The sequence below is a fragment of the Micromesistius poutassou genome (assembly GCF_964030765.1).
Source record: "Micromesistius poutassou genome assembly, chromosome: 12".
Taxonomy (NCBI): domain Eukaryota; kingdom Metazoa; phylum Chordata; class Actinopteri; order Gadiformes; family Gadidae; genus Micromesistius; species Micromesistius poutassou.
The window spans coordinates 8114412-8140848 of record NC_140282.1 but is presented as its reverse complement, the minus strand read 5'-3'; the positions used below and the strand labels follow the sequence as shown (position 1 = coordinate 8140848).

At 50.6% G+C, this 26437-nt stretch overlaps 1 protein-coding gene across 2 annotated transcripts in view; it reads left to right on the top strand.

Moving 5' to 3' along the window:
• myo1ea (myosin IEa) overlaps positions 1–26320 on the top strand; it is a 36934-nt gene extending 10614 nt beyond the window's left edge. Inside the window, exons 5-29 of one of the 2 annotated variants that reach the window (XM_084476457.1) lie at positions 3313–3400; positions 3898–3987; positions 4912–5043; positions 5321–5455; positions 6084–6216; positions 7805–8001; positions 9326–9406; positions 9828–9914; positions 10025–10111; positions 12252–12419; positions 13336–13421; positions 15003–15084; positions 15326–15432; positions 16457–16555; positions 17568–17712; positions 19620–19734; positions 19825–19994; positions 20221–20366; positions 21609–21755; positions 22308–22465; positions 22617–22703; positions 23028–23235; positions 23978–24013; positions 24864–25033; positions 25623–26320. In XM_084476457.1, the coding sequence (XP_084332583.1) occupies positions 3313–3400; positions 3898–3987; positions 4912–5043; positions 5321–5455; positions 6084–6216; positions 7805–8001; positions 9326–9406; positions 9828–9914; positions 10025–10111; positions 12252–12419; positions 13336–13421; positions 15003–15084; positions 15326–15432; positions 16457–16555; positions 17568–17712; positions 19620–19734; positions 19825–19994; positions 20221–20366; positions 21609–21755; positions 22308–22465; positions 22617–22703; positions 23028–23235; positions 23978–24013; positions 24864–25033; positions 25623–25699 (3031 nt within the window). In that variant the 3' untranslated portion in view covers positions 25700–26320. The remainder of the gene's footprint in view (positions 1–3312; positions 3401–3897; positions 3988–4911; positions 5044–5320; positions 5456–6083; positions 6217–7804; positions 8002–9325; positions 9407–9827; positions 9915–10024; positions 10112–12251; positions 12420–13335; positions 13422–15002; positions 15085–15325; positions 15433–16456; positions 16556–17567; positions 17713–19619; positions 19735–19824; positions 19995–20220; positions 20367–21608; positions 21756–22307; positions 22466–22616; positions 22704–23027; positions 23236–23977; positions 24014–24863; positions 25034–25622) is intronic. The other variant, XM_084476458.1, reaches the window with a different exon arrangement.
• The last annotated feature ends 117 nt before the right edge of the window (positions 26321–26437 follow it).

Below are 26437 nucleotides of genomic sequence, written 5' to 3'. Positions count from 1 at the left end.
AGAGGTTCTCATTGTGGCAGGTGACAACAGGAGGGCGGGGAGCAGGAGACGTGGTGAACTGGTTCGACCGGCCGGTCATGTGCTCAGCTGAACCAGTTAAAGGAACTTCACCTCTTAGCTGACACACTGAGAGCCCGGAATGGAATTAAAGACCTTTTGGAAAACATGGAGGAGGAATAAATAGGAGTCAAATGCAGGAAATATGAGAGCACATGTGGTCGGTCACATCTCTTCAGTCTAAATGCTCCTTCTCCTTGATGTCTGAGCAGTATTTTAAAGTCTTAAATGGCTTTACCTCAAATTATCCACTTTGTTAAATTGTTCTGAGAACTGTCGTTATTCTATTCAATAATATCAGCTCTTTCCACACTGTCATAGCTGGAATATATTTGTTGTTGTTATAAAACACTAGTTTTATAACTGGGTGTTGTTGGGTGTGTGAAAAGTGTGGTGTCATGGTTTGAGGCCGTCCCCCCAGTCTGATGCTGCTCCCCATTCACCTGAGCCTCTGTATACCAGTGCTCCCAGCGTCACATGACTGCTGCTCAGCACTTTCCCGCCTCTGTTGTGTGGCCCGCCAGCACTTGCTCGCTCATTTCCCCCACAGAAAAGCATGGCAGTGGGTCTGACATCAAGCAGACCAATCAACAAAGGCCCGCAGCTGTTCTGTTATGAAGCGGCTCTCTGCGCACAAAGGCCGGCTGTCAGAGCGCTGCCGGGCCGCGGTGTCAACAACATCACCCGGTGTGAGTGCTGGGTGGCGCCTCACAGGGTGTGATTAAGGTGTGATTAAGTGTGATTAAGTGGGGGAGGGATGATGACAGGCCTATCAGGCCTGCGTCGCTCCCTGCTCTCTGATGGGAGGTCGGCCCTCTTTAGGCCTGGGCAATAAAACAATAAATTATTGTATCACGATAGACTTTTGATCAATATCAATATAAAATATCATATTATGTGTTAAACAGAAGTGTTTAAATGCAGCATGGTAATTCCTAGTCTTTTTAGGTCATTCAAATGATCAATAGTTATCGATGACTAAAATATTGTGATTCAGCCATATCGCTATCAGCCATATCTTTCAGCCATATCGCCCGGGCCTGGCCCTCATATGCATACAGTGTTCAGTCTGGTGTGGAGGGACATGTCTACGAGTTGTGTTGAGTATTCGTGTAGAGGCCAGTCAGTCTTCTAGTGGTCTGTAGGCCGATGTGTAGCCTTGTTTGTGCGTCTCAATCCCCCTGTGTTCGCGGTCATCGTGTGTGTAATTGCCTCCCTGTTAATTGTAGAACTGCTCTGTACTGTGATCAGTGAACTCTGGACCCACTGGCTTGAAATAATCCGCTCCACATTTCCCTGAGCAGAGCCGATTCCTTTGTTGTTGTTCACAGAGGACGGCCGAGTGCCAGCAGGGCCAGAGGAAACACAGTTACACCAGTAAACATTAACCAGTTACACCAGTAGACATTAATGTTGCTTTATGGCTGTTTAATCGTGCTCTGGTAACATAGCATAATCACACTCTGATAAAACACCGTGGCTTTCAACATATCTCCATGGATTCAGAACACGGAAGAAGTAAGAAAAGACATGCAATTCAAAATAACAGAACAAATATTACGAAATGTCACGGAATCAAGACTGTTGAACAGACAAAATGGGATGCCCTCACCAAATAACAGAGATGAGAGGTGAAACACGTGAGGGTTTATGAATGCATGAAACACTCACTCCATCATCCACACGTCCCTTCTTGAACCCCTCACATTTCTTCCATGTTTGGGCACAACGTCTTTGAGGAAGTGGACGATGCATTCACTCCGTTTGGAGCCAAAACAATGAGTCCTGGCCCTCGCTGGGCTTAAAATAGGATCTGATTCAATCTGCAGACACAGCCTGAAACCAGAACTGGTGAGAGGACAATAACCTGCTGAGACAATAATACCCAGCTGGGAAATCTGGTCACCAGTTCAGACCAGCAGCTTGGAGCTCTGCTCACCAGTTCAGACCAGCTGGGAGCTCTGCTCACCAGTTCAGGGACAATCAGACCAGCTGGGAGCTCTGCTCCCCAGTTCAGACCAGCTCTGAGATCTGCTCACCAGTTCAGGGGTCTTCCTCGGCCAGCTGGCTGAGGGTGAGGGTTCAGGTCCAGATACTTTATTCATCCTTTATTCATACTTCCTCGTTATTGTGGAGTGGATTCAGATATTACGGTCTGCTCAAGTGCTCTGCTCAAGTTGGAAAGGAAAAATCAATATAATCATTAATAATTGACAATATAAATAAAATAACAAAATCACATTATAATAATGTGTGTGTAATGTGATACATGAGGCAGCTTTGTCCATGGCATGTGGGGTGTATGTTGTAGCTGATCCAGCGGTGCTACTGTGACTCTTAAGTCTGGGGAAACGGAGTCCGATCCAGAAGCACAGACGGAGAGAGGGGGAATATTGGAGGGCTGTTGGGAAGCCTGCTGGCCACGACTTCCTCCAGCGGTTTAACGGTGCACAGCTGTGCTTTCTCTGAGCGGCGCTACAACCTGACTCCTCCAAGACACGCAATCAAAACACGCTGCACGGCCGCGCGCGCGCCAAGACACATATGTTGGAATAAGTATGGAGGAGGCAAGGAGAAAGAGAGACAAACGCATGAGGATAATAAAACAGAGAAATGTGACAGTAGGTTTTTTCCTCTGTTCCACACGTAGCATTCCACCTCTGAGGAAAATAAACACAGATCTTCAGATGTTTGCCTCGTTCGGCCCGTCCGACAATATTTGGATTCACGCAGGAAGTTTAGTCCCTACCAAAATATAAAGATGGTTTTCATCTTGTGTCCTCAAGAAAATCAAAACGAGATTTCCAGACTTTGCGTTACCGTGAGCAAAGTATTGTCCATTGTGTCGAGAGACCAAATAAACACACACACACGCACACGCGCGCAAGGTTGCTGAGTTTCCATTCAATGATTTCTTTGTTTTTTCCTTGCTTTCCATGTGCTTGTAATGGCCTACCTGAATAGCCAAACACTGCTGCAAACCAAGAATGATGGCTAAAGTACCATTATACTAAGTGTACTTAAAACTGCTGTCTGCACTTTTTACACCAATAAACAACAAGCATAACTTCTCAATCCACTGAACATTGACTTGATTTTAATAATCGATATGTCAGCTGTCCTGTTTTAACTCTCAAGGATTGATCTTTCATTTGAACGTGTTAACCTGATAGTGTTTCAAACGTGTGTGTGTGTGTGTGTGTGTGTGTGTGTGTGTGTGTGTGTGCGTGTGCGTGTGCGTGTGTGTGTGTGCAGCGGGGAGAGCGGAGCAGGGAAGACGGTGGCCGCCAAGTACATCATGAGCTACATCTCCCGGGTGTCTGGGGGCGGGCCTAGGGTTCAGGTGAGGGACCCCCACCCCCACCCTGACCCCACCTGATGACCCCCCTAACCCGTCTGGTATCACTGAACTAATGGGCTCTGATTCCTACCCTGCCCTGGTTATGATCTGTGGGTTAGAGTTCAGTCTCCGTTACATGGAGGACTTCCCTGAACTGAACCCTCCTCCCCTTTCCCTGAACTCAGAGCAGCCTCTGGACTAGACCACTTCCTTATCTTCTTCTCTTTTAGTACAAATCCTCCAGAAATAAATGCTGATAGGATCCAAGAATAACTACTAAGTATTTCTGTCTCTTTCAATGTGTGTGTGTTTGTGACTGACTGACTGACTGACTGACTGACTGACTGACTGACTGACTGACTGACTGACTGACTGACTGACTGACTGACTGACTGACTGACTGACTGACTGACTGACTGTGTGAGTGAGTGAGTGAGCGTGTGGTCTGTGCCTCACCTGACCATGTCTGTTGCTCACGTCTCCATCGTGTCTCCTGACAGCATGTCAAAGACATCATCCTGCAGTCCAACCCTCTGCTGGAGGCCTTCGGGAACGCCAAGACCGTGAGGAACAACAACTCCAGCAGATTCGTAAGACTTTCTCACCTCTTCTTGTTTTCATTCCCCAACATGCTGAGACTGGACCTGACGTCATGTTATTAGTGCGGATCTTTCTGCAGATGCTACGTTTAAATCTGGTATTTTGGTCAACCAAGTAAACATCACTTCTGTTCAGGATTAAAAAAAGAGTTGTGTCAAGAGAAAAGCTGCAGCAGCGGTCTGCGATGTGTTTGTTTAGGGGATAAAACCTACAACCTGACACTTATTCATACATTTAAACTCTGCAGACTTTACACATTAGAAGCCATGTGTGGTGGAAACAGATGTACCCAGACAGGAGCTTTAGGGGAGAAACGCTGTGTCACTCTGTTTCTCCCTCTGGCTACCAGTTGCTCCTGCACACTTTAAACGGCTCATGTCTAATACTTCTGTTCACCATCTTTAGATCCCAACTCCCACTTGTGACACACTATTGTAAAGCTGTGTGTTTCATCTCCTCTTCCTGTGTGTGTGTGTGTGTGTGTGTGTGTGTGTGTGTGTGTGTGTGTGTGTGTGTGTGTGTGTGTGTGTGTGTGTGTGTGTGTGTGTGTGTGTGTGTGTGTGTGTGTGTGTGTGTGTGTGTGTGTCTTCGTCTGTGTGTCATTCTGGGAATAATAAACACATTTCTAAGACACTCCATTACCAGCACCTCATCTGGAACTGTGCTGCAGTTGTTTCATTGGGCTGCGGTCATTTAAACGTAGAATAAAAAAAGTCCCTTGCATTGTCTTGACCTTCCTGAGGACACACACACACACACACACACACACACACACACACACACACACACACACACACACACACACACACACACACACACACGGCCCCCTCTCACAGAACACACGGTTCTGTGATCTCCGTTTTATAGTTCTCGGTACGAGTGATACTGAGAACTGGTCTCTCCTCCTCCTCCAGGGGAAATACTTTGAGATCCAGTTCAGCTCCGGGGGCGAACCGGACGGGGGGAAGATCTCCAACTTCCTGCTGGAGAAGTCCCGCGTGGTGATGCGTAATCCCGGGGAGAGGAGCTTCCACATCTTCTACCAGGTGAGGCTGTGGGCCCCCGCCGACGGGCCGACTGCTCTGGAAGGCTCCGGTGGTTCTGAGGGGATCAGAGAATAAAGAGAATGAACACCCGTCACGTTTGTTGTATAAAGAGACGATTAACACGTTCACTCTGAAGGACTTCATTATGTTTTCACACGCGAATGGAGCACGCCTTTCTGTTATTCATCTGTTTATTTTGTGTGTCTGTTTATTGTGTGTGTGTGTGTGTGTGTGTGTGTGTGTGCGTGTGCGTGTGTGTGTGCGCGTGTGTCTGCAGTTGATAGAAGGGGCCAGTGCAGAGCAGAAGAAGAGTCTGGGGATCACCAGCCTGGACTACTACAGCTACCTCAACCAGTCGGGCTCCTACAAGGTGGACGACATCAACGACAAGAGCGACTTCCAGGAGACGGTGGTAGGTCTGAGCCACGTTCCTGTCTGTCTGTCTGTCTGTCTGTCGGCTTGTTGGCCTGTCTGTCTTTGTATCTACTCGTCTGTCTGTCTGAGACAGAAGAGAGTGAAGGGCTGAATTTGGTTCCACGTTCACGCAACACAAGGACCACGCAGACGCAGTCGTGAACCTTTATGGTTCTGCGTCGGGTTTTAGTGAGCAGACCAATCACAGCCCCTTGCGGCTGCGTCGACTCAACAGAAGGTCACAACTTTGGCGCACGTCCTTTACAGCCCATGAATGTGCTACTGTGTGTGTGTGTGTGTGTGTGTGTGTGTGCTACTGCGTAGCTGTGCTACGTCTGTGCTACTGTTCCTCTACCACATCGCTATTACAACAACGGCTAACACCAGCGTAGCTTAGCTCATAGCTCTCCTGATCCAGGGAGGAGTGCGTCACTGGGAGAGCGTTACGAGTCCTCAGCCCCTCTGTTCCCCCCTGTGTTTACCTTCCATACCGCCTCCACCTGTTTCTGTTTACCAGTAAAACCACAAGGAGACTAATTAATGGACACGAGCTCGCTACCGCAGGACTATGTAAACTGCCTCAACAGCGCCGGCTTTAACAATGGGTGGCTTTCTCCATTTCCCAGCATGCCATGGGGGTGATCGGCATCTCTGCAGAGGACCGCGGCATGGTGCTGCAGCTGGTGGCCGGCGTGCTGCACCTCGGGAACATCACCTTCAGGGAGGCGGGGAACTACGCCGCCGTGGACAGCGAGGAGTGTGAGTGTTTTAACGTTAAAGAACCACTCCGGTCTGGGGCAGCAAACCTTCACAGACGGTCTCTCCTGGCGTGACGTGGACCTCCGTTGATGACATCATTTGTCAGGTTAATTGAGTTGTGTCGATTCTGATGAAGAGAGTTTGGCGTGAACATGTGTGTGTAAATGATGGCAAACAACCAGTGGAACCAACAAGGAAAACAACCAGGTTGGTTGGTGATAAACTATTGGTCAGGGTGCGAGGCCAGGGTCACGGCCCTGAGGGCCAGGGTACGAGTCCCGGGTCACGGCTCCCGGTCGGCTCTGACCTAATATGGGTTCTCCATAATCTCTGTCTTTCCTGCTCCTTTGAATCTCACATGTTTGTTTTGCCGTGTAGCACATGTGGCGACTCTTCTAGTGCTCCGTGCTAAAGTAGAGCAGCACCAGGAGACCCACTCAGCCTCAGCGCCGCTGTCAGCTCAGGGTCCTTTGCTCATTTTTGTCATGCAGCTTATTCACAGATAAAAATAGTTGAGTTTATTCCTTCTCAAAACACCCAATAAGTTTCCAGTACATTCTACTCTCTTCTGGGCTCCATCTCGGCGTAAGTCGGGGCTTTTCCACATGCTTAGGTAGACACCCGCTCCACCACAGTCCCAGCAGAAGAGCTACTGCAGAAACCTGATGCATTCCCAGACACCGCTGGACGCGAGGCCTGAGAACCATTTCCTTCCAGGGGAAGTGAGTCACTGCAATAAGGCAGGGAGGGGTTCTCAGGGGACGTGTCACTGCCAGGTTAGAGCTAATGATCTATGGCACACTCAGCCCCTCCAGAAGCCCCCCCCGTTCAGAAGCCCAGTCCACCGCTAGCGCTGGCTAGGTAGCTAGGCTGCTTTTCCTTTGTTGCTATCCCTCTCTTTAAGACGTTTTATAGAGTCAGACGCTGTGGGTGCCTATTGTTATTGTTGCGGTTGGCTATTAATATTATGGATTGGTAATGCGTCCGCGGTGGACTGGTCAAAAGTTTTCAGATGTGGGGTATATACCCAATCCCATGCAAACAGGGCTCTGCAAAGTTGCCGGAATTCCCCTAGTTACTATTATTATTATCATTATTAGTATTAATAGTCATTCCTCCGATTTCGAAACAACCCAAAGAATTTCCCACCTTCCTGTTGGTGAAGGACGTCCCTAAAGAGTCCACACTTCGTCTGCACGTTTCCTTATTGACTGCAAAGGTCGTCTCCGCTCATGTTGGAGCTGAAACAAAGGCCTCTACTGTGGCTGCATGACGCAAGAAAAGTCTATTTGAATCATCAAACAAACGTATTAAAGAAATGAAGAAAACACGACCAACTCAAATGGCCTCCATAGAGATTGAATCATGATGACAATAAGTCATGTTTTAGTACTTTAATACTGAAGGTACTGCAGTTACCATCACCGTCAACAACAAAACCATGGCTCTATAAATCGAGTGTACCGTGATTTATAGGTAACTCTAACTCTAACCCTAACCTAGTACGTTCATCTAAAGGACGACAACAGAGACACCAGACATCTGGTTCCCACATTAACGTCTGAACCTTCTGAACCGTTGTCTCCAGTCCTGGCGTTCCCTGCGTTCCTGCTGGGCATCGACCAGAAGCGCCTGAAGGAGAAGCTGACCAGCAGGAAGATGGACAGCAAGTGGGGCAGCGCCCTGGAGTCCATCGATGTGACGCTCAACGTGGAGCAGGCCTGCTACACCCGCGACGCCCTCTCCAAGGCCCTGCACTCACGCCTCTTCGACTTCCTGGTGGAGGTACGGCGCTGGTTAAAGGGAGGCTGGGTGGTTTACAACGGGAGGTGGAGGTATGGCACTGGTTAAAGGGAGGCTGGGTGGTTTACAACGGGAGATGGATTGTGATGGGTGGGTGAGAGGTGGAGGTGGAGGTGGAGGTACGGCGCTGGTTAAGGGGAGGCTGGGTGTCTCACTGCGGTGTCTACAACGGGTGGTGGGTGGTGCCGGGATCACCACCCGTTGTGTCTACAACGGGTGGTGATCCCGGCAGGGTAGAATACAGTCTGTGAGATGGGTGGGATTGTTCTACCCTGGACCCTAGTTTCCCCTCGTTTTGGTCTAGGTGACCGATGTGCAAACCGATGTACCAAACCTTTCTGACGTTGGTCCAGTATTGAGCCACTGCTGGAGGAAGAGTAGTGAAGGAGGGAGGGACAAAGAGAGGGAGGAAGGAGAGGGGGGGTGAGCAAGGGAGAGAGAGAGAGGTGGTAGAGAGAGGAGGGATGTGGAGATGGAGTGGTGGAGGTCCTCCTGGCTCTCTAAGTGTTATGAAGCAGCTTCATAACACTTTGGACATCGTCAACATAAGTCCTCTTAAAACACTGGTCTTTGCTACTGACAGCTCAGACTTTCAGAGCTCAGCTTTCAGAAAGAGAGACACTCAGATTCTAAGTGTCTGACCGCCTAATGGAAAGGATCCCTGAAGAGAAATGAATATGTCTTCTTGACCTTCTTGCTTGATCCATGTTTGTTATCGTGTCTGACCGCGTCTCGCTCTTAGAGAAGTCTCACCCTGAGTGGTTGCAGGAAACATTCCCTGTAGTTGGTCCAATCTAAACCCTCCCTCACCACAATCTGTTAGATAACACTGAGCTTTCTTTGGTCCAACACAACAACCTCTTAGCGGCACTCCATGGTTCTCTGCTCAAAACGAGGGTTCAGAGCAGAACTCCTCCTGGAGACCTGATTAGACCCCATAACAGACAGACAGAATCGAAGGTGAAGAACAAAGCAGAGCTTCTCTGTAGGGCTTGTTGTGGTCAGGGGCAGAGCCAGGCCTCTCAGAGGTGGTACATGACGGTCCTGATGCCCCTCAGCGTTTCACTGCAGCGGAGAACAGAAGAACTCCAGCTCACAACTGGACCAATGACGCAAACTGGTGTCAGCATTCGACACAGACAATCAGACCCTAAGTGATGGGAAACAGGGGGCGTGTAGGAAATGTTTGCCTATCTTAACTATTTCCTGAGTGAAGGGGTTGGTCAGGGTAATGGCAAAGTCCTGTAGTGTGAGCTCATCATTAATTAGTAATTGCTGAATCAATCATTATTTTTTTTAATTTCAGTCAATCAACAAAGCAGTGGTGAAAGATTACCAGGAACTCAACATCGGAGTGTTGGATATCTACGGATTTGAGATCTTTCAAGTGAGTGCTATTGTTCTTTTTAAGGAGTTAACGTGGGTCTTTAAAACGTTACTCTGTGGCCTCGGATTAATGCGTTAAGCCTTAAGCACGATTAAACACAGCTCAGAGGGCTTAATGATTTACCTCCTAATTAAGAGAGCAGGGGACATTTTATAATCTGATTAATGATTGTGTCTACAAAAAGGGTGAACAGTCTGATAAGGTGTTTCCTCCTTGGATAATTAAATAGTTCCACCTTGTATTGTCTGAATTAAGTTTGAACTTTCCACTGATGATTAAGAAGTTATTGAACTAAGTCGGTGATGCGTTCCATGGTTCATGCACACTGTGTATAGACGGTCAGATTGATTATTATGATTTCTCGTACTTCTAGTTTAGTACATCATGGTTAAACCGTTGTCCTAACTTCTTTTCTCGGTAGAAAAATGGCTTTGAGCAGTTCTGCATCAACTTCGTGAATGAGAAGCTGCAGCAGATCTTCATCGAGCTGACGCTCAAAGCAGAGCAGGTAACTCCTCCTGGTTCTCCTCCTCCCCACCGCTCCCCCCCTACCCGCTGTCCTCCTCCCCTCCTGCTGTGAGGCGCTGACCTCCTCTCCTCCCTCCTGTGGCTCCGTAGGAGGAGTACGTCCAGGAGGGCATCAAGTGGACGGCCATCGAGTACTTCAACAACAAGATCGTCTGCGACCTCATCGAGAGCAAGCTGGTGCGTCTTCCTCCAGTTCACTCTGGACCTCAGGAGGCCGCTCCGCTCTTTGATTTACATTTACATCAGCAGTCAGCAGACGCTTTGATCCAAAGAGACTCACAATAAGTCCATTAGTCAGAAGAAAGAGAAACAACAATGTCGGTACAGTGAGGATGTTCATAGAACCAAGTGCCAAGCACTAACCATCACTAGGTTAACCCATTCCCCGTATACACTAACCATCACTAGGTTAACCCATTCCCCGTATACACTAACCATCACTAGGTTAACCCATTCCCCGTATACACTAACCATCACTAGGTTAACCCATTCCCCGTACGCAACAGAGATAGCTAGGATAACACGCTACACAATGCTAAGTACTATTTTTAAGTGCAAGGACGAACAACGTTTTATTTGCTCATCTCACAAGGAACTCTTCCAACCAATCCAGGCTGAATCCGAAATGACTTACATAAGTGACCTGGGAGGGCCTGAGATGCCATCCCAGGTCACTTATGTAAGTCATTTAGGATTCAGCCTGGTCTGTTACACCCCCCCTCCTCTGGCTGCCTCTGACACGCCTCCTCATCACACACCTCTCTCCCTCCTCATCACACACCTCTCTCCCTCCTCATCACACACCTCTCTCCCTCCTCATCACACACCTCTCTCCCTCCTCATCAGACACCTCTCTCCCTCCTCATCACACACCTCTCTCCCTCCTCATCACACACCTCTCTCCCTCCTCATCAGACACCTCTCTCCCTCCTCATCAGACACCTCTCTCCCTCCTCATTAGACACCTCTCTCCCTCCTCATCAGACACCTCTCTCCCTCCTCATCACACACCTCTCTCCCTCCTCATCACACACCTCTCTCCCTCCTCATCACACACCTCTCTCCCTCCTCATCACACACCTCTCTCCCTCCTCATCAGACACCTCTCTCCCTCCTCATCAGACACCTCTCTCCCTCCTCATCACACACCTCTCTCCCTCCTCATCAGACACCTCTCTCCCTCCTCATCAGACACCTCTCTCCCTCCTCATCAGACACCTCTCTCCCTCCTCATCACACACCTCTCTCCCTCCTCATCAGACACCTCTCTCCCTCCTCATCAGACACCTCTCTCCCTCCTCATTAGACACCTCTCTCCCTCCTCATCAGACACCTCTCTCCCTCCTCATCACACACCTCTCTCCCTCCTCATCACACACCTCTCTCCCTCCTCATCACACACCTCTCTCCCTCCTCATCAGACACCTCTCTCCCTCCTCATCAGACACCTCTCTCCCTCCTCATTAGACACCTCTCTCACTGAGGGCTCTAATCCACCCAATCCCCCACCAGCGCTTAAAGCCCTCCTCTATCAGAGCAGGGTTGGGGGGGGGGGGGGGGGGGGGCTCGCTGACCATTAGCCTCTCAGCCCCCCCCCCCCCGGCTGAGCCACGTGTACTGGTGTCTTTAAACTGAACCCTGTGTTCACTGTTGGCCCCACAAGCAGAGAGACACTGCTGCTACTGTGGCCCCTAGAGCAGCCCACGCACACAGGCAGATGCACACAGGCGCACGCACACGCACACACACACACACACACACACACACATGCTCATGCTCACACATGCTCACACACACATAGTCACACACACACACACACACACACACATAGACACACACACTCACACACACATAGGCTCACACACACATAGACACACGCGCTCACACACACACACACACACATAGGCACACACACACACACAGGCTGAATGGAGCTATGTGCAGCTGCGTGACATCACTGGGGGAGTGTTCAGTCTGATTCCCAGCTCGGCCCCGCCCTGAAATGATGAATACAAAGGTTAACACGAAGGAGGCGTAATTAAGTCCCTAGGACTCAACCTGATGAATGTTAATTATGTAACGCAGGTCGTCGTGTAAAGCATCTCTCTATGAACATCCTTACTGTACCCACAGAGATATACTGTATTGCTGTCTCTCTTTCTCCTGACAAATGGACTTATTGTGAGTCGCTTTGGGTTAAAAGCGTTTACATTTACGATTAATTACGACTAATCATTTCGACATGCTGACATGGGTCTGTGTGAGGGACCTCCTCATGGTGAGGTGTCTGACCCTGTGCCCTGTGTCCCCCCCCCAGAACCCCCCGGGGATCCTCTCCATCCTGGACGACGTGTGCGCCACCATGCACGCCGTGGGCGAGGGTGCCGACCAGACCATGCTGCAGAAGCTGCGCGTCGCCATCAACTCCCACGAGCACTTCAACAGCTGGAACCAGGGCTTCATCATCCACCACTACGCCGGCAAGGTCCGTGGCTCCCCCTCCTCTCTCCTCCTCTGGGGCCGTCACCACGGCGACCGCCAGCATCCCACCGTGAGAATGGGTCAGGGCGGCGTGTGGCTCAGGAGGTAGAGCGGGTCGGCTGGTCACCGGAGGGTTGTTGGTTCGATCCCCGGCTCCTCCTAGCTGAGTGTCGTGGTGTCCCTGAGCGAGACGCCTCACCCTGACTACTCCTGACCAGCTGGCTGTCGCCCTGCATGGCTGACTCCACTGTCGGTGTGAATGTGTGCATGAATGGGTGAATGTGAGGCAGTATTGTAAAGCGCTTTGGCGCTCTGGCCACTGGTTAGAAAAGGGCGGTGTAAATGCATTCAGTTGACCATTAATCAGAAGTTCAGTCTTTATTTGATGGGGTATTTGCGGACGGTCGGTCGTACCCGTGTTCTCTCCAGATGGGGGCCGGCGGCCGGCCTAGAACTAATGAGCTGTGTCTCCGAGTCTCGGGGGAGCATGACTTCAGTCCAGAGCTACGTCCAACAGGAAGAACTCTGTTGACTCGATCTCTGAAGGAATGCACCCAGACAAACCTGTCGGGCGCATTCCTTCTGTGCATACTCCTCTTCGTTTTGTTTCACTCTCCCACACCTTGTTCTCTTTTGTCATTCCCCCGGGCCACCTGCTGCCAGGTCAACAGCACACTGATAATAATTAACTCCAGGTTATCATTCTCTCTCTCTCTCTCCATCCCTCCCTCCCTCCCTCCCTCCCTCCCTCCCTCCCTCCCTCTCTCTCTCCTCTTTCTCTCTCCCCTCCCTCCTTCCCTCTTTCTCTCTCCTCTCCCTCCCTCCCTCTCTCTCTCTCCCCCTCTCCCTCCCTCCCTCTCTCCCTCCTCCTCTCACTCTCCCTCCCTCCCTCCCTCCCTCCCTCCCTCCCTCTCTCCCAGGTCTCCTACGACGCTGAGGGATTCTGTGAGAGGAACCGTGACGTTCTGTTCAGCGACCTCATCGAGCTGATGCAGAGCAGTGAGATGTGAGTGGCTCCTCCCAGTTCCTCCCAGTTCCTCCCAGCTCCTCCTGGTTCTATTGTCACACACGTGGCTTTCATCGTGTTGGGCCTCCAGACCTCAGAGTGCAGCTGCAGCGGAGACAATGGACGCGTGCGGGCTGGCCCCTCCCACCCCCTCCCCGATATGGGTGGCGGGGGGGGGGGGGGGTGGGGGTCTCTCCCCCCTGACCCCCTCCTCTCCCCGGGGGGGGAGGAGGGGGGAGAGGAGAGACCGGGCCGCACCGTCTTAGAGTTTCTTAGAGTCAGTGACCATCTGTGCAAACAGCCTGTGTCTCTGTGCCCCACCGCCCTCAGCCACCACTAACCCCGTTCTGCTGGGGCTCTCTCTCTCTCTCTCTCTCTCTCTCTCTCTCTCTCTCTCTCTCTCTCTCTCTCTCTCTCTCTCTCTCTCTCTCTCTCTCTCTCTCTCTCTTCCATTCTCTCTCTCTCTCTCTCTCTCTCTCTCTCTCTCTCTCTCTTCCATTCTCTCTCTCTCTCAGCCACCACTAACCCCGTTCTGCTGGGGGTCTCTCTCTCTCTCTCTCTCTCTCAGCCACCACTAACCCCGTTCTATTGGGGGTGTGTCTCCCTCCAGCAAGAGGGGGCTGTCTGTCTTACCCCCCCCCCCCCTCCCCCCTATACAAGGCTTTACAAATTCCCCCCCAGACACACACACACACACATAGACACAAGCAGTATACACGCAGTTGTGCACTGGGACACATTGTTGCACCGACACTCACGGTTGCACAATGGCCTCGGAGGAAGTGAGGAAGGAAACGCCTCGACCTCAGAGTGGAGCAGGGAGCAGGAGGCTGCGATCGGCCGTGATTAGAGGAGAACTCCACGCTTTACAAGCACAGCAGGCTTTCATTTGGTCTCCAGCGCTGCAGTGGAGGCGTTTCAGACTCTAGGGTGTCTGGGAGTGGAGGGCGGTAGCAACAGCAAAGTGGCAGCAACAACTGTACTTATCCACACGCCCCAAACGACCGACGGTGAAATGTTGGCACCGGGGAGTTTTGTTGGTGCTGCAATGTTGTTCTGAAGCCGAAGCAAAGGCAAAGACAAGCACATCCACATCCACTGACAGAGACTAACACATCCACTGACAAAGACTAGCACATCCACATCCACTGACAAAGACTAGCACATCCACTGACAGAGACAAGCACATCCACTGACACTTCTCCGATCCCTTGATGACCCCTTTGCTCATTTGAAGTTGGTTATGGAACAGCCTTCGTTGGTTCCTAAACACACATTCTTGAAGTGCTCCAGACCGATAAAGGATGAGTCCCTTCACAATTGTTCCATTAGGACTGATAATGATACAAGCTAATTACACAATGTTGCTTTGAAGATGATGAAAATAGGTAAAGAAATGAATCAAACTCTTAACTTTGTAATCATTTGTTCCAACATTTCAACTGACGTGACAACCTGAAGCCCTATTGGCTCTCTCTCTCTGCCCGTCCTGACCTATGTCCCGCCCCTCTCTCCCCATGTCCTGCCCCTCTCTCCCCATGTCCTGCCCCTCTCTCCCCATGTCCCGCCCCCCTCCTCCAGCTCCTTCATCAGAAATCTATTCCAGGAGAACCTGAATGCTGAGAAGAAAGGCCGGCCCACAACAGCAGGAAGTAAAATAAAGGTAGGTTACCTGTTCGTCCGTCTGTCCGGGCGAGGTAAATCCCCATCTACTGCTGCTGTTTCCCATCCTCCTGAGTTCATACATCCGGAACCTTCACTCTTCAACTGGCATGTTGCACATCATGAATGACACATGTACAATACTATCCTTAAATCTCTCTCTCGACAGAAATCCCCCTAAAGCAGACACCTAGTGCAGTATCATTGTCCGTCTCTCACTGCTGGTTGTCGTCGCTCTGCAGAAACAGGCCAACGACCTGGTGAGCACGCTGATGAAGTGCACCCCACACTACATCCGCTGCATCAAGCCCAACGAGACCAAGAAGCCCCGGGACTGGGAGGAGAGCCGGTAGGTTGTGGGCTCCATGGTGGACCAGCGCCACATGCTGTCCTCCTCATAAAGGCAGTCGTGCTTTCATACTCGCGTCCCCAACCAGCGCTCTTTTTCACGCCCACTGCTGTGATGGTGAACAGACTGCATTTTTGTCACGCCTTTCTACCCAGCGGCCGCTCAAAGCGCTTTACAATATCGCCTCACATTCACCCGTTCATTCACACGTTCACACACCGACGGCGGAGTCAGCCACGCAGGGCGACAGCCAGTGGGTCAGGAGCAGTCAGGGTGAGGCGTCTCGCTCAGGGACACCTCAACCGAGCCGGGGATCGTACCAGCAACCTTCCGGTTACCAGTGATTGGCCCATCGACAGTGACCACACAGCTTGTTGTTTTGTCCTGGTGATGATGTTGTTATTCTCCTCATTCTATGTTGTGGTTTCAAAAAGCACCTTCCACAGGAAGTGCCCGATCCCGCCCCCTTCTGGTTCCTCTTCCTCTCCCTTTCTTCCCCGGTCATCGAGCCCGGGCACTTAATGTACTGACGGCGGGCGCGCTCTTATTGTTTAGGCCCTGATCAACTTCCTGTTGCCAGCGGGCTACGGGCAGGCCGGTGTAATTAGCCACGGAACCACTCACGGACAGGAAGCCCTGACACATTGAGGCATCCCACTGCGCTTTGTTTCAATACAATGAGTCATAAAGAACCATGATATTGCCTCTCCACTCTGAGGGCATCTGAAGGTGGAGAGAGGAGCGCCGGAGTGTTCTGAAGCGTTGGGCGCTGGGACCGGGGACACAGTGTGTGAATAAATCTCATAACGCGTTACTGATGGTCTTACGCGCACCACATAGTTTATTACGGGCGGCATTAATGGGCGGCATGTGGCTCAGGATGTAGAGCGGGTCGGCTGGTAACCGGAAGGTCGCTGGTTCGATCCCCGGCTCCTCCTAGCGGAGTGTCTTTTAACATTTACCATTACCGGGAGTGACGGTTCCAGCCTGTGTTGTGACTCTCTCTCTCTGGTGGGTTCTCCAGGGTGAAGCACCAGGTGGAATACCTCGGGCTGAAGGAGAACATCAGGGTGAGGCGTGCCGGCTACGCCTACCGGAGGGTCTTCAGGAAGTTCCTCAACAGGTGAACTCCACCGACTAGAACTACATTAAGACGGGCGAATTCCATTCATTAGTGTCTTCTCTCTCTCTCTCTCTCTCTCTCTGCCATCTTTGTGTCTCTCTCCCTTCTCTCTCTGCCATCTTTGGGTCTCCCTCTCCTTCCTCCCTCTCCCTCTCTCTGTCTCGTAACTTTTCATTTTGTTTATTATAATTATCTTACAGTGATTGTATAGATCTCAGCTCCAGGACTGTCTGTGTGGAGCTCTAGTGAGTCTGTGTTGTTTCTATCACTGTGTGTGTGTGTGTGTGTGTGTGTGTGTGTGTGTGTGTGTGTGTGTGTGTGTGTGTGTGTGTGTGTGTGTGTGTGTGTGTGTGTGTGTGTGTGTGTGTGTGTGTGTGTGTGTTGTTTCTATCACTGTGTGTGGAGCTCTAGTGAGTCTGTGTTGTTTCTATCACTGTGTGTGTGTGTGTGTGTGTGTGAAGCTCTAGTGAGTCTGTGTTGTTTCTATCACTGTGTGTGGAGCTCTAGTGAGTCTGTGTTCCTATCACTGTGTGTGGAGCTCTAGTGAGTCTGTGTTCCTATCACTGTGTGTGGAGCTCTAGTGAGTCTGTGTTCCTATCACTGTGTGTGGAGCTCTAGTGAGTCTGTGTTCCTATCACTGTGTGTGGAGCTCTAGTGAGTCTGTGTTCCTATCACTGTGTGTGGAGCTCTAGTGAGTCTGTGTTCCTATCACTGTGTGTGGAGCTCTAGTGAGTCTGTGTTCCTATCACTGTGTGTGGAGCTCTAGTGAGTCTGTGTTCCTATCACTGTGTGTGGAGCTCTAGTGAGTCTGTGTTCCTATCACTGTGTGTGGAGCTCTAGTGAGTCTGTGTTCCTATCACTGTGTGTGGAGCTCTAGTGAGTCTGTGTTCCTATCACTGTGTGTGGAGCTCTAGTGAGTCTGTGTTCCTATCACTGTGTGTGGAGCTCTAGTGAGTCTGTGTTCCTATCACTGTGTGTGGAGCTCTAGTGAGTCCGTGTTGTTTCTCCTCAGGTATGCGATCCTCACCAAGGAGTCATGGCCCACATGGCGCGGAGACGAGAAGCAGGGGGTCCTTCACCTGCTGCGTGCGGTCCACATGGACCAGGACCAGTACCAGATGGGACGCACCAAGGTCTTCATCAAGGCCCCGGAGTCGGTGAGTCTCAACACAGGATGAAGGTCTAGCAGAGAGCTGTGTTTGGAATGGAGCCCAGACCAGAGTTCAACACAACCCCGAGCTGTGCCCAGGGTCGGGGCAGGGCTGGCTGGGCTCAGAGCTCAACTCCAGAGGAACACGGAGGAGACACCAGCGATGCCAGCGCCGAAAGCTCCTCATGTCTTCACGTTTAACCATGGAGCATAACCCAGTCTGTACATGGAGCATGCAGCTGCACAATAACACCTCAGTTAGGAAATACTCCAAGAAGATGGATGGAAAGCTTCAAACCAGGAGCTAAAATAACAATGAAGAGGTCGAATGTGACTTCATCTTACTTTATGTAACTTAATGTAACTTAAATGTAACCTAATGTACCTTAATGTAATCTACTGTAATTCAATGTAACTTCAATTTAACCTAATGTACCTTAATGTAACTCATTTAAAGAGGAGCTTGGCCTACAAAGGCCTTCTGTGAGGGACTCAAACCTCCGACCCACAGATGGTCAAACGTGCTCAGACCAGTCCCAGTCCCAGTCCCAGGCCCAGTCCGTGGTACGACGTCAGCACTGGGAACAAAGACGCACACAAGCACCAGTGGTGTGTGTCACAGAGTGGGTGTGACGTTGTAAGAGGCTCCTCCTCCTCCTCCTCCTCCTCCTCCTCCTCCTCCTCCTCCTCCTCCCCAGTAATGCTGTTCCCCTTGCTGGGAATGAGAGCTACACTTTTGGGAAGTCTGTGAGGCCGTGCATTTGCATTTGTACACATCATGCACACTGAAGCATGTATAGCACACTATAAACTACACACACACACACACACACACACACACACACACACACACACACACACACACACACACACACACACACACACACACACACACACTATAAACTACAAACACTGCGGTCTTAGTGGAGGGCCATATGGAGCTGTTGCTGAATGTGTTCACTCATTCACTGCCAAGAGGAGACCCCATCCCCCCCCCCCATCTCCCAGATCACCATGGTTACAATCGCCAAGTCCCAATGAAGAGTCAGTGGGCTAATGAAAGCTAAATATCACGCGGGTCTGGTGCTGAAATAAGTTGACAGCCTATGAAAACAGGCCTCCCTGTGTGATGGACAGCGGGTCATTACTTCATGAACCCAGCTTCTCTCGCCGCCTGCAATTAGAGCGGCTCTGTGATTCTAAGACGCTATCACGGAGGCTCGTGGTGGGAGTGAGAGTCAGCCCGGGTCTGAGATAAAGAATCAGGCCAGTGATGTAATCACTAGATCTAAATAAATAAAACCTACTGGTGTGTAGTGAAGCTATGCGGTCTGTTTTTAGACGGTTCTGTTAATGTATTGTGATTATGGCGGCTGTGCTTCATGCGTGTCAGGGCAGGGGTGATATGTACGGCAGGATGTTTAGTCTGGGAGGGGGGGGGGGGGGGGAGGGAGAGGACGCCATGTTGTGAGGCCCAAGAGGAAGAGGAAAGCTAGTCCACTAGCGGAGATGCTAGCCTTGGTCTGGGGAAATGTTCCCCAACCACGTTAGTTAATTTTAGATGTTTTTTTAGATTTCAATCAAACTTTGTTTGACCATCATTTTATTTCAATTACAAAATGACATTCCACGCACACACACACTGCTGCCGCACCTCTCTGTTCTGAGGATCCTGGCTCAGGGGCCAGGGCTACACACACACACACACACACACACACACACACATAGAAACATAGAAGTATCCCAGGTTCTTGTGTGTTCTGTCCTCTGGTTGTGATGTTTGTTGTGATTGCTCTGGGTGTATTGCTCTGTGTGTATTGCTCTGTGTTGCTCTGTGTGTATTGCTCTGTGCTGCTCTGTGTGTATTGCTCTGTGCTGCTCTGTGTCTCAGTCCGCCTCTCTCTGCCTCCTCAGCTCTTCCTACTGGAGGAGACGAGGGAACGGAAGTTTGACGGCTACGCCCGGACGATCCAGAAGGCCTGGAGGAAGTACATGGCCCGCAAGAAGTACGTCCAGATGAGGGAGGAAGGTAAGACCCATTCGGTTTAATAGCTTATTTTGTATTTCTTCAGTGTTTTTAGTTTCTTCATTTAAACTGATACCTCTCTGGTCCCCCCAGCCTGTGACCTGCTGGTGAACCGGAAGGAGAGACGGAGACACAGCATCAACAGGAACTTTGTGGGTGACTACCTGGGCATGGAGGACCGGCCCGAGCTCCGGCAGTTCCTGGGGAAAAGGGAAAAGATAGACTTTGCGGACAAAGTCACAAAGTACGACCGGCGCTTCAAGGTGAGGCAGCGCTGGGGCTTCACTGAGGGTCATGTTCATGTCCGCTTCACAGACCAGAGTCACCGCAAAATGTCTTTGTCTCCTCCTCCTCCTCCTCTTACTCCTCTTACTCCTCTTACTCCTCTCCCTCCTTATCCTCCTCCTCCTCCTCCTCATCTTCCTTCTCATCCTCCCCTCCTCCTCCTCCTCCTCCTGCTCCTGCTCCTCCTCCTCCTCCTCTCTCCAGCCGATCAAGAGGGACCTGATCCTGACCCCTAAGTGTGTGTACCTGGTGGGGAGGGAGAAGCTGACGCAGGGCCCAGAGAAGGGGCAGGTGACGGAGGTGCTGAAGAGACGCATCGAGGTGGAGAAGATCCTGGCCGTGTCTCTGAGGTGAGCCTCATCCCGTCCTGCTGCTCTCTGGTGGTCTCTGTCTAGAAGTCGCGATACATTCCTGAGGAGTGAAGACTATAAGGCTATTTATGCTCTTTGTGTATTCTTTGTGTATATCTTTGTGTATTCTTTGTGTTTCACAAGTTTGTATGACTTTTATTTGTTAGAAAAAAGTGCCAAGAACTGAGATATATCATATATCGTATAGATTAACACTAGTAGAATGGCCAATAAGTAGGAACATGGCTATGTCAACAAAACTAAATGTAATACAATGTTTTCTTCATTAAACAAATACTGCGTTGTATGCCTTTTACAAGGCAGCAATATGATTTATGATTATGACAGACCTAAGGGCCACATGCTCATGAATCTCTCTCATGCAACCAATGAAAGGTTTCTGTGCAGTGGCTCTCCCTAGTGGTAAAGATTATAGTTCAACATAAACTAACTACACATGGGGAACGGTCTTTTATAGAACTAACCTGATCACAGGCACAATCAATACAAACCAGATGTATATGAGTTGTAAAACAACATTGTCCTTTTCTCTTTCACTGGCAGTATTATGTATTCTATTTGCTTTTTGTTCGTCGTTCAGATCTGGGCTTTCATTACGACCTCATTTGATACCATCAGTTTACTTTAAGTCTTAGTGGAGTCTTAGTGGCCGAGTGCCATGGAGGATATAAGCTCATATTGACCTCACACCCACAGGGAAAACACTGTTTCTGAGCAGAAGTGTGTGTGTGTGTGTGTGTGTGTGTGTGTGTGTGTGTGTGTGTGTGTGTGTGTGTGTGTGTGTGTGTGTGTGTGTGTGTGTGTGTGTGTGTGTGTGTTCAGAGTTCACCTAGACTCTGCATAGCCATCCAGTCCCCCCCTCCCACTATTGTACGTCATGGTCACTTAATGTACGCACTTACTGTATGTTGTATTTATTCATAGTACTTAATTGTGTAGCACCTGCATTAACTAGCTCTCTCTGTTGTATCCTTACTGTACCGACAGCGGTACATGGTTTCACTTCTTCTGACGTACTTCTAACCCTATTGTAAGTCTCTGGATAAAAGCGTCTGATAAATGCCCTGAATGTAAAATGTAAATGTGTGTGTGTGTGTGTGTGTGTCTGTGTGTGTGTGCCTCTGTGTGTGTGCCTCTGTGTGTGTGTGTGTGTGTGTCTGTGTGTGTGTGTGCGTGTCTGTGTGTGTGCGTGTGTGTCCGTGTGTGTGTGTGTCCGTCCAGCACCATGCAGGACGACCTGCTGATCCTCCACGAGCAGGAGTACGACAGCCTGCTGGAGTGCGTCTTCAAGACGGAGCTGGTCAGCCTGCTGTCGCGCCGCTTCGAGGAGAAGACCCAGAGGAAGCTGCCGCTCAAGTTCAGCAACACGTAAGAGCGCTGGGTGTTGTCATGGCGACACGAACGGACTAGACTGCCGGCCCGCTGCCTGGAGGGGGGGGCCGCTCCTGACCGGCTGGCTGGCTGTCGCCCTGCGTGGCTGACTCCGCCGTCGGGGTGTGACTGAATGAATGGGTGAATGTGAGGCAAAATAGTGTTTGATAGGCTGTGATGATAGAATATAGTATATCAACAACTGTTTCTGTTGTTGTTGTTGTTGTTGTTGTTGTTGTTGTTGTTGTTGTTGATGCTGTTCTGTCATGTTGGCCTAATTGTCATCTCTAATTCTCTCTTCTGTGTGTGTTGTCCTGTAAAGTGTTCTGAGACCATGTTTTGGTGATTTTACACTTTAAATAAAGGTGAATTGAATTGAATTATCATATATTTATAGTAGATCCATGACCTCTGGTGTGTGTGTGTGTGTGTGTGTGTGTGTGTGTGTGTGTGTGTGTGTGTGTGTGTGTGTGTGTGTGTGTGTGTGTGTGTGTGTGTGTGTGTGTGTGTGTGTGTGTGTGTGTGTGTGTGTGTGTGTGTCCGTCCCAGGCTGGAGCTGAAGCTGAAGAAGGAGACGTGGGGCTTCCTGAGTGCGGGGGGGTCTCGCCAGGTGTCGGTGGTCCAGGGTCAGGGTGACACTGCCGTGCTCAAGCCCTCCAGTAAGACCCTTCAGGTCAGCATCGGGCCCGGACTGCCCAAGACCACCCGTAAGTAGACCCCCCTCCCCCCCCAGGACCGGTTAGTGAGGCAGAGGACCTCCTATTGGCTGATGGGGTTACCCAATCACCTGCTGATTAATAACATTAACAGAACATCATTGTGTGTGTGTGTGTGTGTGTGTGTGTGTGTGTGTGTCAGGTCCCTCCAAGAAGAGCTTCTCTCACCAGGGCCGCTCCTCCCGGACCCACCAGACCACCCCGGCCCGGTCGGCCCCCGGCCCTCCAGGTAGGGGCCCCGGGGGCTCAGGGTTAACTCACCGACCGCCCTCAGTACAACCACGGATCAGAAACGCTTGTGTTACAGTCACCTCCGCTCTACCATAGAATATATGAACAGAGAACTATGTATTAGAACAAAATAGAAAAAGACGAGTATTTAGTACTTTTAGTAAAGTATTTACAAAAGCTGTACATTAAACAAAAAAAAAAAAACTCGCTACACCAGCGAGCTCACACACGACATTGCCCGGACGGCGCGTCGCTGTAGCAACAGTAACCGAGCGGCCCGTCATTCTGACCTTCATCACTTCCTGTCTTCCTCCCTCTGCAGTCGCCCACCAGAACGGCGGCCCCAAGAACGCCAACCAGCTCGCCAATCAGAGGAACTCCCATAGGGCCCCCCCCTCCACGGGGGGCCGGGCCCCCCAGCCGGGCCTGCCCAGTGGCCCGGGCCAGCAGCCCCGCGGCCGGGGGGGCGGACCCCCCACGCAGCCCCCCAACCTGGACTGTCTGAGGGTCCCGGAGCAGGGCGCTGCAGGGTGAGGACCGGGGGGGGGGGGGGGGGGCACGGCATCACATGGGTTCAGGACACTGTGTGTGTGTGTGTGTGTGTGTGTGTGTGTGTGTGTGTGTGTGTGTGTGTGTGTGTGTGTGTGTGTGTCAGAAGATACTCAATACACCACATACGAGGGGTGGTTGAAGGCACCATTATTACTGTGTGTCTGCTTCGTGAATGTCTCCAGTGACTCAGTCGTGCTTCGGCCTTCACCCCAGAGGTGTGCAGTAGGGCCGACCAGCTGGAGGTCGTCAGGTTGATTAGGGCTCATGATTAACGTGGTGAGGTACACTGGGGTCTACCTCCTGACCTGTGGTCTATCTCCTGACCTGTGGTCTATCTCCTGACCTGTGGTCTACCTCCTGACCTGTGGTCTACCTCCTGACCTCTGTGGTCTATCTCCTGACCTGTGGTCTACCTCCTGACCTGTGGTCTATCTCCTGACCTGTGGTCTACCTCCTGACCTGTGGTCTATCTCCTGACTGTGGTCGGCCCTACTGCCACACACCAGGTTAAAGGCCTGTTGTTCACAGGATACAATTTATCTGGAAATATTGTGCATTATAGAATTGATTTGACACACACACACACACACACACACACAGTGACCTACAGACACACACACTCACACACACACACACACACACACACACAGAGTGTGTTCAAACCCTAAAGTAAATGATCACCAGGACTTGCTATAATTTGGCCAATGTATTCCTTTGTAGTCATGGCGACAGACGGACAGCTTCCAATGGAGGAATGTGAGTTTGAGTGTTCAGTGTTTTGGTGGTGGCTGGTTTCTAGATTAGCTCTGTGGTGCGCTGTGCGTCCTGTACTTCATTAACACCTGGTAGAGGTTCACACCTTCCCTAACATGTTAGTTTCTAGGTGTAACAATCTGTCAAAGGCAGCTGGACTAAGAGTCGTGTTCTGGAACATTCTGCACAAGATGCTTTTCTCTCCCCCAAACACGCGACGGCCCTGACGACTCGATTCCCTTTTTCTCAGAACTTTTATAACTCATCGTCCTTCCTTCTTACTAAACAAAAACGTCCTTGGTTTGAGATGAGGGCCGTGTTTCAATAAGGCCATTCATGGATTCAAAGATCCCTCGCAGATCTTTGAATTGCCTTTCAAGTTTCACATCTTTCAAGTGTCATCAAACGTTTTTTGTGAAGCCTTTTCTCACGCTAGTGAACGTTATGTGTAAACCTCTATACAGTTGTTATATATTTTAACCGATGTGCTTCAGAGAGCAGGACATTCTACTGGTCCTGAATCAGTGCTCAGGAAAATGCTCTCTGCTTAAAGTCCAAAACGTCCATAGTCTCGGACAGGTCAATGTGTCCTCTAGTGACAGTGCTGCCACCTGGTGGCTGCGCACAAGATGTCGTTTTTTAAATTCAGTGTTACTGCAGACAGAACAGGACACTAGAATAAATAAAAAATAAAACAATTAAATAAAATTATCACTAAAACAAATAAATACAAAGATTATATCTATATAAACACAACAGGACATCTGAATGGCGACCTCCTCTCTCTTAAGCCTTGTTTTGAAGTCAGGACACCAAACCAATGTCCTCTTGTTGTTCTGCGCTGTGTCCCCAGGGCCCACCGGCCCTCAGCCGGCCGGCCCGCCCCTGGCGGCGGGCGCCCCAAGCCGGCCCCTAAGCCCCGCCCCCAGGTGCCCCAGTGCCGGGCGCTGTATGCCTACGACGCCCAAGACACGGACGAGCTCAGCTTCAACGCGGACGACCTCATCGAGATCATCAAGGAGGGTGAGAACCGGTCTGAAGCGGACCCAGAGCTGCGGGCCGCTGGGCACACGCCCGTTTGCATGAAGGCAAATCAGCCTGAGACGCATTTACATGAAGTCCACAGGCTAGGAGTACAGGCCTGCTCAGGTCTTATTGCGGCCTTATGGGGGCGTGTATGTGTCTCAGGAGGTAGAGCGGGTCGGCTGGTGACCGGAAGGTCGCTGGTTCGATTCCCGGCTCCTCCTAGCTGAGTGTGGAGGTGTCCCTGAGCGAGACGCCTCACCCTGACTGCTCCTGACCCGCTGGCTGTCGCCCTCTGTGGTCGACTCTGCCGTCGGTGTGTGAATGAGTGCATGAATGAGTGAATGTTGGGCAATATTTTAAAGCGCTGGTTGTAAGTCGCATTGGATAAAATCCTGTTATTCTACTTCGTTTAAGAATGCTTGATTCTGATTGGCTGGGAGGAGGGCATTAACCCGGTAGGTTGCCTGCTGACTTAATGTAAATCGTATTGCTGGACCGTCCGGTCATTGTGGTCCTGGGGTCTCGACCCTGAAGGTTCTACCTCCTGGTTGTGGAGGTGCTAACGGGTTCCTGCTCTGTTCCCCAGACGCCTCGGGCTGGTGGACGGGGAGGATCCGGGGGAAGCAGGGCCTGTTCCCAAACAACTACGTCAACAAGATCTAGGAGCCCGGAGGATTCTGTATTAGAGACGGAGGTGATGAGGACGCATGGCTGAGGACCCCCTGGAGAGGCTGCTGGGGCCCCCCGCTGGGGCCCCCCCGCTGTCTCCCTCACCCCACCACCACTATGTGGTCGTCACTGGGGGCCGTCTGGGGTCATGTGACCCGTCTGCGGTCATGTGACCCGGAGGTCCGCGGGCTGAAACTAGGTGGGGGGGGGCTCTCTGCTTTCAAACCGAGAAGACTTTTTACTTTTTACTTCAGGGATGACGTCAGCTTCCCTACGAGTACCAAAGAGTACTGAACAAAACTATTTATTGTATTTATAGCTTTATATTTTTCTCGACTGTCTGACGTTACACTTTTCTAAGCTGCGCGGTGCTGAAACGTCCTCTGTGGAGCAGGCGGTCTGCCGTCGCGTTTCATGTTTTATTCTGAAATCATGTAACCAGCGTGTGTCTGCGTGTGTCAGTCCGGTCGTTCAGTTGCTGTATTTTAAAGCCATGAAGTGATGCTGATGGTTAAGTGTTCTGGAAGATGATTATTTCACTGTGTTTATTCTAGAAATAGTTTTTTATTAAAAGCATACTTTTATTATATATATATATATATATATATATATATATATATATATATATATATATATACACACCATATCTCCCAAACTGAACAGATTGTGTCTGTTGAGCAGACGCATCCAAAGAACGAGAAGGCAGGAATCAAAGACTAGTCCCCGCGTCGC